This window comes from Petaurus breviceps, unplaced genomic scaffold, assembly GCF_028583685.1.
Source record: "Petaurus breviceps papuanus isolate PSGF00001 unplaced genomic scaffold, PetGlider_PUasm1.0 99, whole genome shotgun sequence".
NCBI lineage: Eukaryota > Metazoa > Chordata > Mammalia > Diprotodontia > Petauridae > Petaurus > Petaurus breviceps.
The window spans coordinates 9,713,401-9,727,077 of NW_027187465.1; the positions used below are offsets into that span (position 1 = coordinate 9,713,401).

General features: G+C 48.9%; 2 protein-coding genes across 2 annotated transcripts in view; both read left to right on the plus strand.

Annotated features, from left to right (window-relative positions):
* The window catches only part of CORO1C (coronin 1C), a 544,511-nt gene that overhangs the window by 316,440 nt on the left and 214,394 nt on the right, over window positions 1-13,677 (plus strand). The gene's annotated exons all lie outside the window — the stretch shown is intronic.
* SSH1 (slingshot protein phosphatase 1) overlaps window positions 4,247-13,677 on the plus strand; it is a 101,790-nt gene continuing 92,359 nt past the window's right edge. Inside the window, exon 1 of the mRNA XM_069081518.1 lies at window positions 4,247-4,346. Within this exon, the coding sequence (XP_068937619.1) occupies window positions 4,278-4,346 (69 nt within the window). The 5' untranslated portion in view covers window positions 4,247-4,277. The remainder of the gene's footprint in view (window positions 4,347-13,677) is intronic.

Sequence of the window (13,677 nt, forward strand, 5' to 3'; positions counted from 1 at the left end):
GAGAGAGAGAGAGAGAGAGAGAGAGAGAGGGAGAGCAGTAGTGCTGACATTGACTCCACACCAGAGGGCCCAGGCTGCCTGGTTATTGCAATGCCCATCAGATTCCTCCCTGGAGAAATTCCTTGGCAGGGACTCTCACCCTGGTCTCCTGCCAGAAACAGGCAGGCTGCTGAGATCCAAAGAGCTGATGCTTTGTCCTCACAGAAACCTGCTCCCTGCACATCTGGCTCCCTGTCCTGATGACTTTCTGCCTGGGAGCCCACTCTGGGCAGAGAAGGGGGAGAGGAGCAGGGGAGGTTTGTAAGGGAGGCAGAAGGGTCTCCCTGTGGTTGACCCCTATGGCAGGGCCTAGACTGAACGCCAGAACAAGCAGAGATAGCTGCTATAATAATAATAGCCACGTTGTTAGCTGGTTTTCAGTTGTGTCCAACTATTTGTGACCCCTTTGGGGGCTTTTCTTGGCAGAGATAGTGGAGGGGTTCGCCATTTCCTTCTCCAGCTCATTTTACAGGTGAGAAAACTGAGGCAGAGTGAAGTGACTTGCCCAGGGTCACACAGCTGGTAAGTATCTGAGGTCAAATTTGAACATAGGTCTTCCTGGCTCCAGGCCTGGCACCACCTAGGTGCCCAATAATAGCCATGGCTGATATTTATTTTAGTTTTATAATTTTTTATTGATATCTTTACTTTTTACCTCACCTCTCTTTCTGCATACCTCTTCTCTCCCTATCCACAGAGTTCATCCTTACATAAAAATTAAAAAACAAAAACAGAGAAAAAAAAAGTATTTCAACAAAATCAGTCAACACATCAATTGTATCTGATAGTATATGTAGTATTTCACACCTGTAGTCCCCCACCTCAGCAAAGAAGGGATTGAGATGTATTTTCTCAACTCTTCTCAAAAAGTGCCAAACTGTCACTTAAATGACACATTTGGCTGGCATTTATATAGAGTAAAGGGTCAGCAAACTATGGTTCCTGGGCTAAGGCAGGTTTGTTGTTTTGCTTGTTTTTGTACAGCCTGGTGAGTTAGGGACAGTTTTTAACCTTTATAATCAAGTAGTCTTGTATTAACACAAAACCAGGTCTGAGCTGACTGAAATGAAAATCTCCCTTGGAGGGGGTGGGGGTGGCCAAGGCTGGAGATGTTTATTTTGCCCCACTTTGAGCCACCCAAGGACATTGTCCTTGCCCCCTGTGGAGCCTCAGGACAAGTGTGTCCCCTTGCCCCACCCCTTCACTCTACTGACAGATGGGAGGGAAGGTAATCTTAAATGGCTGGGGGCTGGGGAGGCCTCCTGCTTAAAGTGTCCTTGGATCAGAGTTTTTAGGAAGCCAGGGAGTAAGCCCCTTGAGAGCAGGGAGTTTCATTCCTAACTTCAGGACCAAACACATTTGTTGTTCAGTCATTTCAGCCAAGTTCAACTCTTAGTGACTCCATTTGGCAAAGATACCAGAGGGGTTCTCCAGTTCATTTGACAGATGAGGAAACTGAGGCAAACAGGGTTAAAGGACTTGCTGTAGCAGTAAGCACCCCAAGCGTCCTCAGGGTGGCTGACAACACAGGTTCTTGGATCTGCTTTGATAGAGGAAAGCAACTCAAAATGGGTTAACAAACTTACTTTAATCAGTCAAACATGTATCATTTACCTCGTTCAGGGGAAAAAGGTCAGCACCCTGAACTTCAGAGTATACAGACAGAATTGTCAAGACAGAGAAACAGATCAAGTAGACAGTTTCCAAACTGTCCAACCATTACATCCATACCAAATCAACATCTGGGTTTTCAAAGCTGGGGGCCCTCAACAACGGCTTCCCAGACTTTCATCTGATCAAATTACAGAACACTTCAGAAAGTGAGCCCCAAAACAAAGCTGCACATCAGGGCTTATATAGCCTTCTCCTTGCTCAGAGAATGTAACAACCTTATTGACTCACTGGCCAATCAAGAAGTATCTACTGAAAAACAAGCCTCCCACCCCAGGCTCCAGGTGCACTTTAGCCTAGGGGCAGGGAAGATCTTAAAAATTTACATTCCCATTACACTTGCTGAGGGTCACACAGTTAGTAAATGTCTGAGGCCAGATTTGAATGCATGAACATGAGTATTCCTGACTTCAGTCTCCCTGAATTCTATCCACTGGGTCACCTAGCTATCTATAGTAGGGGCCTAAAGGCAGCCAGGTGTCACAGGGGATAAAAAACTGGACATGGAGGTAGAAAGATCTGAGTTCAAGTTTGACCTCAGACACTTACTAAACTGTGTGACCCTGGGCAAGCCACTTTGCCACTGCCTCAGTTTCCTTTTCTGTAAAATAGGTATAATAATTAACACCTATCTCCTGGTGTTGTTATGAGGATCAAATGAGATAATTGTAAAGTGCTTAGGACAGTGCCTGGCACATAGAAGGTGCTATATAAATGTTAGCCATTATTATTATTATTAAATCAGAAAATAATTGTAAAGTACTTACAATACCTAGATAGCACATAGTAAATGCTATAAAAATGTTAGCTATGATTATTATTATTCAATGAGATAATTATAAAGAGCTTAGCACAATGCCTGGCACACAGTAGGAGCTATGTAAATAAATGTTAGCTGTTATTATTAAATGAAATAATAATCAGAAAGTCCTTAGCATAATGCCAGGCACATAGTAGGGGATGTCAGGGCTGGGAGGGGCCTGAGAACAGGGGATGTCAGAGCTGGGAGGGGCCTCAGAACAGGGGTTGTCAGGGCTTGGAGGGACCTGAGAACAGGGCATTTCAGGGCTGGAAAAGATTCCCAAATTTAGAATCGAGTCAGACTAAGAATCATCCTGTAGAATTCATCTTTGTTGCTGTTGTTCAATCATGTCTGACTCTTCCTGACCCCATTTTGGGTTTTCTTGGCAAAGCAACTGGAATTGTTTGCCATTCCCTTTTCCAGCTCATTTGAGAGATGAGGAAACTGAGGCAAGCAGGATGAAGTGACTTGCCCAGCCTCACACAGCTAGGAGCCTCCGAGGCTGGATTTGAACTCAGGAAGATGAGTCTTCCTGACTCACCCACTGAGCCATCAGGCCACCCAGTGAAGCTCAAACTCCTTATTTATGCCCACAGGCCCAGAGAGGTCTAAGTGACTCACCCAAAGTGACCTGGGAGCCGTGAAAGTCAGTAAGGGCCTCAGGGAGCTTCTGTCACGCCCCCACCCCCACACTGCACCCTCAGCGCCCATTGCAGGGCCTGGAATACAGAAAGGGCTTACTTAGTTAAGTTCTTGCTGATTGATTGCCCCGAGTGGAAACCTTGGCTTAGAGAAGAAAACTGAAAACTGACGTGCTGAGGTCACACGATAGGCCCAAGCCCAAAATGCTGGTTCCCCTGCTCACTCCCCGCACCTTCCTGCAGCTTGACCCTACCCTCCCTCCCTAGGACTTCCCTGTCCGACCGAGAGCTCCCTGAAAGCAGAGACCATGGCTTTGTCTGGTTGTATTCTCTGTCCTTAGCGCAGTGCCCGGCACACAGTAGGTCTTAATACACGTTTGCAGACTCTTTGGTAAGCATTGATTAAGTGCCTACTAAGTGGGAGGAACTGTGCGTTTGCTCTCAGCTAAACTCAGCCTCCAGTAATCTCCAGGTAGCACGGGAGCTCTCCGGCCTGGAGGGAAGGAGGGAAGGAGGGAGGGAGGAGTGGAGGAGGAGGAGGAGGAGGAGGAGGGCGTGGGGCGGGGCGGGGGAGTCTGTGTGTCTGTCTGTCTGTTTGGGTGCGCGTCTGGGTCACGGAGAGCCGGGCGATGGAGGGGCGGGAGGGGGGTTCTGCGCGAGGATGCGCAGATGTAGGCGGGGAGGCGTCCAGGCAGGCACAGCCCTGGTAGGCACAGCCCTGGTAGGCACATCCCCGGCAGGCGGAGACCCGGCAGGCGGAGCCCGGCCCGGGCCCTAGCTGGGGAGCAGCCCAGGGCAGCTGCGCCCGCCCCCTTCCCGGGGCCCTCCCGCCCGCCCTGGGCACTCGCCGTGCTAGGCCGCCTGCCCGCCTCCCGGCCGGAGGAAGAGGAAGAGAGGCGGCTGCGGCGGCCCGAGGAAGAGCAGGCGGAAAGGACGCGCCGGCGGCTGCAGCCCCCGCTCCCCGCGGAGCGATGGAGGTCCCGGAGCTGCAGCTGCAGCCGCGGCGGCGGGAGCAGGAGCGGGATCGGGAGCGGGAGCAGCAGCAGCGCAGGCAGCGGCGGCGGCAGCAGCAGCAGCGGCGGCGGCTCTAGCCCGGCGGCCCCCCGCCGCGTGCGCCCGTGGCCATGGCCTTGGTGACCCTGCAGCGCTCGCCCACGCCCAGCGCCGCCTCCTCGTCCGCCAGCACTAGCGAGGTGAGTGAGGGGCCGAGCCCCGGGTACCCAGGCCGGCGCGTCCCGCCCGGGACAGCCAGGCCCTCGGCCCGGCAGCGTCCCCCGGGCCCCGGGCCGCCCTTGGCCTCTCAGGGGCCCTTCCTGCGACTCGGGGGGCCTGGGACCCTCGGGATCCTTTTGGGTCCCCCTGGATCTTTCTGGGTCCCTCTGCATCCCCCAGGATCTTTCTGGGTCCCTCTGGATCAGAATCTCTGTCTCCCCCAGTCTCTGGCTTAGTGTCTGCGTGTCTATATCACTACGTCTCTCCCTTAGTTTCTATGTATCTCTCTGAATCTCTTTCTTAGTCTCTCTCGGTGCCTCTGGGGACCTTGCTGAGTCTCTCTGTATCTCTCTTAGTTTCTATGTGTATCTTTCTGGATCTCTTTCTAAGTGTGTGCCGGCGTCCCTCTGGGCTCCTTTCCGTGTTTCTCCCTGTGTCCCTATGCCTGCATCTCGTGTCTTCTCTGCCTCTTTCTTAGTCTCTGTGTGCCCTCGTCCCTCAGGGTACCTTGCTGAGTCTCTCAGGCTGGATGGTTTCCATCTCTGTTTCTCTGGGTCTCTCTCTGTACTTGGAACCCTTTGGGTTCCTTGCTGAATCTTTCTGTGTTTCTGTATGACTTGGGGTCCTCCTCTATGCTACTCTTAGTCTCTTTCTGAGTCTCCAGGTGTTTCAGTGCCCTGGGGGTCTCTCATCTGGCTCCTTCTGCCTCATCTCTGTACGTCCCAGTCTCAGTGTGTGCCTGGGTCTCTCACTTCCCCTCTGGATCTCTCTTTGTGCGGGTCATGTCAGTCTGGTCATTTAAGTCTGTATTTCTTATCTCTTTGTGCCTGGTTCTCACAGGCATCTCAGTATGTCTCTGGGTCATTCTGGATTTCTTTCTGAGTCTATGTTTGGGTCACTCTGATCCCACTGCATTTTTCTGGATTGCTCTGGGTCTCCCTCCAGGTCTCTGAGTGTCTCTCTCTAGGCCTCCATGTGCATGTTACTGGATCACTGGTTGTCTTTTTTCTGCTTTCTGTGTCTTGAGCTCTCTGGTTGTGTGTGTCTGTGTGACTGGGTCATTCTGGGTAATTGATTTTTAAAAATCTGTATCTCCATATATGTGAGAATCCCTGTGTGTGTGTGAGTGAGAGAGAGAGAGAGAGAGAGAGAGAGAGAGAGAGAGAGAGAGAGGAAGTGAAAGGAAGGGACAGGAGAGAGAGAGATCAATCACACCTACAAGCCTGGCTTTCTTTCTCTGCCCTTTCTTTCTTGGGGCAGGATTGGTCAGCGAGAGCCAAACCACAGGTCAGAGTCTCCTCATCCTGGAGCTGGCTGGAGCTGAGTGAGGGGACACCTGGTTGTAGTGGGCCAGTGAAGAGCCCTGGGCACCCCGTGGTCTCTCCCAAGTATCCACGACTGTCTACCTGACCCTGAGAACCTCTGTCCAGGCTGCCCTCCAGCCAGAATGCTTGCCCTGTAGACATTCCTAGGTCTGAAGAAGGGTCTTTGGAATATACTGTCCTGGGGAGGCATGGGGGCTTAGAAGAAAATCTGACCAGGCCAGGAAATTTCCTGGGAAACCTTGGAGTGCTCCTGCTTTGGGGAGAGTAAAAGGCGGGGTGGTGTTGCCTTGGAGACTGTGCATTTGGAAGGTCTGCCTCAGTCTCCTGCTTTCCTGGGCAGCAAGGGCATGCCTATATGAGAAAGCCGGGGTTCAAATCAAGACTAAGATAAACTTCTCTGAGGTTCATTCATTTCTTTATCTCTATAAAGGGAATAATAATCACATTTGCTGCATAGGGTTGCTGTGAGATTTAAGTGCAACTGGACCTGGGGGTTCTTAGGGAACTCCCAAATAAGGAAAATTCTTCTACCTATGCAGATTGCCTTCTCCTTTGCAGCTTAGGGCTTGTTTTGAGAGTTACCCAGGGTGAGTGTGGGTCAGAGATGACCTCTGAAGCCCAGCTTTTAATCCACTATGACATGATGCCTGCAAGTGAGAGAATATGTGTAAAGTCCTTGAAGGATTGTATAAATGTCAAGTGATTATAATTAATTATTGTTATTTTCTGTCAGAAGAAGCTAGAGCTCAACTCAGCTATCCCTGGACCTCAGAAGAGAAACAGCAGGGAGGAGTAGTGGGTAGAACTCTGGACTTGGATGCAGGACACCTGAATTCAAATCACAGCTTTACCACTTAACTAGTACTACCTGCATGACACTGGACAAGTCATTTACGCTGTTAGGCCTCAGTTTCCTCATCTGTCATAACTCTAGACCTCTGGGCCTTAGAAGAGGGAGCAGCTTTAGCAGCCCCAACTGAAGCTGGGATGGTGAGATGGCCTGAGATGACACGTTAGTCTGTGATACCCCTCTCCCCTCTCCCTCCAAGGAGGGGCTTTTCTGAAACCTGTTCAGATTCTCAGCTCAGTGCCCTGCTGCCATCCTTTGCTGGCCAGCCTCTGGGCCTGTCTTGGGTTAACATTCTTAAAATTACTGTTGGCAGATTATTTTTATTAAGTTCTAACAGCCCACTGGGCCACATGAAGAAGGTATAATTAGATTTCTCTCCTGCTGCTTTGATTGGAATTCTGATAAAGCAACAGGCCTCAGAGAGGATGGGGCACCCCGGGCTCCAACAGAGAGGATGGGGCACCCCGGGCTCCAAGAGAGAGGATGGGGCACCCCGGGCTCCGAGAGAGAGGATGGGGTGCCTCAGACTGGAGTGAAGGATGAACTGGCTATTTATCAGAATCTCTTCCGGACTGTGTGGGTCACTGAGCATGTCTTACCTCCTCTGGTAGACTGTCATCTCCTGGAAGGAATAGGGTGGGGCTCTATTCAGTCTTTTCAGGCCTTCCGGAAAGATCCATTAACTTACCCCTACTGAGAGTTTATAGAACGAATGAAGGCACAGGTGTTGTTTGAGCAAAGGAAAGGAGATACTTGATCCTTTCTTTGGTCCTGTGGATGTTGTCCTGAGCACACCAGGAGACGAGAGCTGACCTCAGAAGCCAGAGACCTGGGCTTCAGGCTCCCTTTAGCCCGAACTCAGCAGTGAGGCCCCGTGAGAGGCCTTGGGGGCTTTATCTCCTAAGCAGTGAGAAGGTTGATTGTCCAGGCTCTGACGTCAAGGGCCCTGTTCTAAACCCCCTCCCAACTCTGCCATCCCCTGTTCTGAGGCCCCTCCCAGCCCTGACATCCCCTGTTCTGAGGCCCCTCCCAGCCCTTCCATCCCCTGTTCTGAGGCCCCTCCCAGCCCTGACATCCCCTGTTCTGAGGCCCCTCCCAGCTCTGATATTCTATATTCCCGCTCCTTCGGGCCTTCCCAGCTCTGACATTTTATGATCCCATCATGTAACTCCCCCTTACCCCCTAAACAAGGGCCTGCTATGATCTCTCTGCTTCTCCCTCAGGGACCTCAAAGGCCCCCTAACTACTGACTCCTCACCATCTCCACACAAAAGTGACTTCATGCAGCCCTGAAATACAGGGCTTTCTGGGGTGAGACAGAGCAGACTCAGGCCTCAGACACAGCAGCTCTGAGCCATCCCTCTTCTTGGCAGCATCTCTCTCTCTTTCTCTCTCTCTCCCTCCACCTCTCTCTTCTCTTCTCTCCCTTCCTCATCTCTCTGTCTCCCTCTCTCTTCCCCTCCTCCCTCTCTCTTCTTTAGCCCTTTTTATCCTGTGTGAGTGAGTGAGTGCCATCACCCTGCCTGGGGCATGGGGGGGAGAGACAAGAAGTGTCCCACTGCCCTTTGCCTGGGGCTGAATCTGCAGTGAGGCAACATGGAACGATTGGCTAGACATCTGGGCTCCTTGTCCAGCAGACCTGGGTTCAAGTCTTTCCTCTGACACATAGCTAGCTGTTGGTTGAGGTGGTTTTCTCACCAGAACTTCCCTACATCGTCAGACAAAGGCATTTTAAAAGTACTTACTATGTGTCAGGTACTGTGCTAAGTACCAGGGATACAAAAAAAACCAAAGCAGAAGTCTGGACAAAAATAAAGGGGGTGGGGAGGACAAGTTTGAACTGAACTAAATTCTTAAACATAAGAATTTCTTTAAGTAGGCTGATGTTTATTGTTGCAGCAGACATCTAAGGGTGTTAATGGGAATTATGTAATTGTAGGGGGAAATTTGAAATTTACTCCATGTCAAAGCTTGAAAGGACCTAAGAAATGACCTAGTCCAACCTCCACCTCCCCATTTTATAGAGGAGAAAACAGGGGAGAGACAGGGGATGTGACCTGCTCGAGGTTGCACAGATTGGACACAGCAGACTCAGGATTCAAACCCAGTTCCTCTAATTTCAAATCAAGTGGTCTTTCCCCTATACCATATATTGCCTCCATCTTAAAGAGGAAAGTACCTACTATGTGCTCAGCCCTGGGCTAATCAGAGAATACTTATTTTCAAACCCGAAGGGAGTGTAGAGATGGCCTCATCTAACCCTATCGTTTCACCGAGGCCCGTACAGGGGAAAGGACTTTCCCAGCGTCCAACAGGTCAATGAGTGGCAGAGTTCCTGTGGCTCCAAGTCCAGCTCTCCTTGTCAGACAAGGTTTTCCCATTTCTCGGGGTGTGGCAGGCCAGGCAGTAGGCGCCAACCTTGGGTGACTCCCCTCCCGGCTGGGCCTTCCAACATTCTCTCTTGGAATGAAATCCCCAGCTGACTCCCTGGGCAGCTTGGCCTCTCCCTGGCTGGGTGTCCTGTTCCTTCTCTCACAGTGGTGCCTGTGGCCAGCTTTCCTCTCACTTCAGACTCCCATCTCTCCCAGCCATCGATGCTTTCCAGGTTTCTCTTTCCTCTCTCAATGGGCAGCTCTGTGTGACAAAGGGAATATGCCAAGCCCCAGAGGTCTGAGCTGGTGGGGATTTTTTTTCTTTCCGGTTTTCTGTGTACGGGTCAAAAATGAAGAAAAATAACTCAAGGGAGCAAGAAGCAATAACTCCTGACCTTTCAGCAATTCTCTAAGACATATTAAATATTGCTTGTTCTAGTTCTGCACAAATGAACCACCTAAAAGGTTTCATAGTTCACATCGTGGTGATTTTTAAGGCAAGATTAAGTCTTTTTTTGATGGAAAAAGCCTTGGGTTTGGAGTCAAAGGACCTGAGTTTGAATGTATTCTTACCAAGATTTGAACTCTTAGGGGCAGCTAGGTGGTACAGTGAGTAGAGTGCCGGCCCTGGAGTCAGGAGGACCTGAGTTCAGATTTGACCTCAGACACTTAACACATATACACACACACAAAAACCAGCCATGTGACCTTGGGCAAGTTACTTAATCCCAATTGCCTTCCATAAAAAAGCAAAAAAAAAATTTGAACCCATTACTTGGGCAAGTCTCTTCCCCATTCCCTGCCTTAGTTTCCTCACCTGTAAAATGAGAGGGTTGCTTCTGAGAGCTCTCTGAGATCCTTCTGCCTCTGGATCCATGAGCCTATATTCTTATGACTGGAATTCAAGGCTCAGCCCTACCATTTATTTACTAGGTGTGGGGCCACAGGCAAGTCACTTCCCCTGTTAACTACTGCCTTGGTTTCTACAGCTGCACGTTCAGAATGTGATCATCCTTGGTCTGCCTCTGACTGGGTTGTTGCTGCTCAATAACCTTTGCAAATCTAAATGCCCCAGGGAATGGGGGCTGTCCTTCCTTCTCACTTTACTCCCACTTTCTCTCCTCTGTGGTTTATTTGTCCAGAGCTGTTTGCATGTTGTGTCCCTCTTTAGACTGTGAGCTCCCTGAGGGCAGGGACTGGGTTTTGCCATTCTCTGGATCCCTGGCCCTTACACAATGCCTGGCACCTAACAGTCACTTAATAAATGCATATTCTGGGGCAGCTAGGTGGTGCAGTGAATAGAGAGCACTGGTCCTGAAGTCAGGAGGATCTGAGTTCAAATGTGGCCTCAGACACTTAACACTTACAAGCCATGTGACCTTGGGCAAGTTGCTTAAGCCCAATTGCCCTCCCCCAGAAAAAATGTGTATTTTGATGAATTAATTGTCATTCTTTTCAGATGATAATGATAACCAACATTTCCTTGTGTTTTTAAGGTTGACCTACTGTTTTTAGATACACTCTCCTTTCAGGCATCCCTCATATGGTGTATAACTTGTGGGAAAGGTGGGGTCCTTTTTTATTTAAAAAAATTTTTTTAGTCTCATTTTCACATCACCTTTCTAAACATATCTCCTCCCCTGCCCACTTCAGAAAGCCATCTATTTATGACAAAGAATACAAAGGGAAGAGAGAAGAGGAGGGAGAGAGAGAGGTAGGGGAGAAAGGGAGAGAGAGAGAGGAGAGAGAGAACAAGAAAAGAGGGAGGAGGGAAGGAGGGGGAGAGAGCACATGCAGTTCAGCCAAACTAGCCAATGGATCAGCTCAGTCTGACAGTGTATGCATCTGTCACATTCCCTAGCCCCCCATCTTTGGGTGGTTGTCTTTTCAAGTGATGTTTAATATGGGAGAAAGAAACCTGGTCTTAGAATCCACAAGTCCTGGCTTCACCACTTGTGACTTTCCTTAGTGTGCTCATCTGTAAAATGGGCTTGATCATGCCTTCCTTATATTGCGTCATAAGGATCAAAAGAGATAGTGGTAGACATAAACCTTTTAGCACTGGGAAGGGCCTTAGAACCCATTATGGGGAATGCCTGGATTTGGAATCTGGAGCCCTAGGCTCCAACCTGGACTCTGCGGACAGTGACCAAGCCCAGAGCTTACAGCAATGCCTTGAACACAGTAGTTGCTTAATAAATGTTTGTTGACTGACTTAGCTTACTCATGTATACAGTGATTGGGGTCCAATAGACTGGATAATGGTAGCTGCTCCTTGCAGCTCTTATCCTTCGATCATGCAGTGCCATGGCCAGAAAGACAGGGTGGAGCCCAGTTCCCTCAGTTTACACAGGAGATCGAAGTCTCATGAAAGTGCTTTGTAAGCCATAGCAGGGTGCTAGGATCCTGCTTCTAGACCTTGGCAGGAACTTCAAGGCCAGGAGGGGGCAGGGACTTGTCCAAGGTTACAAAAGGAGCCCCTTGGCATGCCCAGAGGCCCACAACCAGCAAGTGTCTGAAGCAAGATTTGAACTCAGGTCTTTATGACTCCAGATTGGGGGGGTTGAGGGAGGTGGGAGGGCCCTGTCCACTATTGCCACATAACTGGTCAAAAGGTGCAAAGAGGCCAGTTTCAGCCTGATGTCAGCAAAATCTTCCTCACAACCAGAGCTGAATCAAAGGGTCAAGATTGCCTCAAGAGGTGGTGGGCAAGTTCTCATTGGAGATCTTCAAGGAGAGGCTGAAAGACCATTTGTCAGAGATGTATAGAAGGTTTGAGGGCAGATACATATGAGTTGGGCTGGTTCCTTATTCTGAGATTCTGTGAAAGACAATTCATTTTCTTTTTCTTTTCTTGTGGTTTAATTAAAAAAAACCATTTATAATTAATTTATTTTTCGTTTTCAATATTCACTTCCATAAGATTTTGAGTTTTAAAATTTTCTCTCTCTCCCTCTCCTCCCCCCTCCCCAAGACAGAGTGCAGTCTGATATAGGTTCCACTTACACATTCATATCAAACATTTTCACATTAGTCATGATGTAAAGGAGAATTGGAACTAATGGGAGGAACCACGAGAAAGAAGAAACAGAAGAAAAGACAAAGAGAGCAAATAGTCTGCTTCCATTTGCATCTGATTCAGACTCCAGAGTTCTTTCTCTGGATATGGATAGCATTTTCCATTGTGAGTCTATTGGAAGTCTTAGATCTTTGCATTGCTGAGAAGAGCTAAGTCTAAGGATGATTCATTTTCTCCTTCAGTTCCCGGAGTGACCAATTGATCATCACCTTTTAAAGCCATGATAATGTGGCTGATAATATTAGCTTCTCTTTATATATCAGTTAATGAACAAGCATTATTAAGTATGCCGGGCACCATGCTGGTGACACAAAGGGAAAGAATGAAACAATCCTTCTTAAGAAGCTTATATAGATGCTTTCTCCTAGTGGAAATTTAAGCAAGTCACGCCCCCTTCCTGCCCTCAGTTTCTATAGAATGAGGAAGTTGGATGAGCTGGCCTCTGAGGTTCTGCAAAGCTCTAGAACCAAGCTCCTAGGACTCCTCTAGGGCTTAAAGCACTTTCAAGAGACTTTGTTCTTCAGACTTTTGTTCTCCCCTCCGTAAACTGAGGGAATTGGGCTCCATGTCTTTCTGGCTGAGCATTCCATGGGCATAATAATAATAGCACCCACCCTGAGAGTGAGGTTAAAATAAGATCCTATTTGTAAAGTGCTTTGTAAACCTTAAGACACTATATAATACTAGCCGTTATTGTTCCTGCTACTGTGTTCTGGGCTCCAGAAGAGCAAGTCTGATCTCTCTTACATGCGACAACTCTTCAGACACTTGCAGAAAAGTGACAGCTGAGTTGAGAATAGATAGCATTGATTTGTGGTGGACCCAATTAGGAAAGTTTATGGCTTCGTCCAGGTCTATTGTCTTCACATGAAAAGGAAGCAGATGGTGGAATTTATTCAGTCAATAAGCATTAAGTATCTACTATGTACCAGGCCCTGTGCATAGTGCTGGGGACACAAAGAAAGGGAAAAGACAGTCCCTACCTGCAAGGAACTCACAGTCTAATGGGGAAGGCAGCAGGTAAGCAAATATGTACAAACACGCTACCAACAGGATATATTGTGGATAATCCACAGAGGGAAGGCACTTAGATATGGGGGGGGGGGGGAGTTAGGAAAGGCTTCCTCTTAAAGGTGAGATTTTAGCTGTGACTCCAAGCCAGGAGGTGTCAATAAGGAGGGAGAGGATTCCAGGCACAGGGGACAGCCTGTGAAAATGCCCAGGCTGGAGATGGAATATCTGGTAGAAGGAACAACCAGGAGACCAGTGTCATTGGATCAAAGAGTCATTGGATATAAGAAGACTGGAAAGGTAGGAGGAGGTTGGGTTATGAAGGGCTTTTTGTGTTTGCCTCTGGATAGGGAAACACTGGAGTTTATTGAGTAGGGGATCAGACCTGTGCTTTAGGAAAATCCCTTTGGTGGCTGAATGGAGGATGGATTGTAGGGGAAAGACTTGAGGCAGGCTGACCCACCAGCAGCTTTTGCAGCAATCCAGGTGTGAGGTGAAGAAGGTCTGCACCAGGGTGATAGCAGTACCAGAGAAGAGAAGGGGGCTATTTGAGAGATCCTGTAGAGATGAAGTTGACCAGAGATGTTGCAAAGGTGAAATGGATGAGAGATTATGTGGAGGTGAAATTGACCAGAGATGTTGCAAAGGTGAAATGGACCAGACATGCTGTGGAGG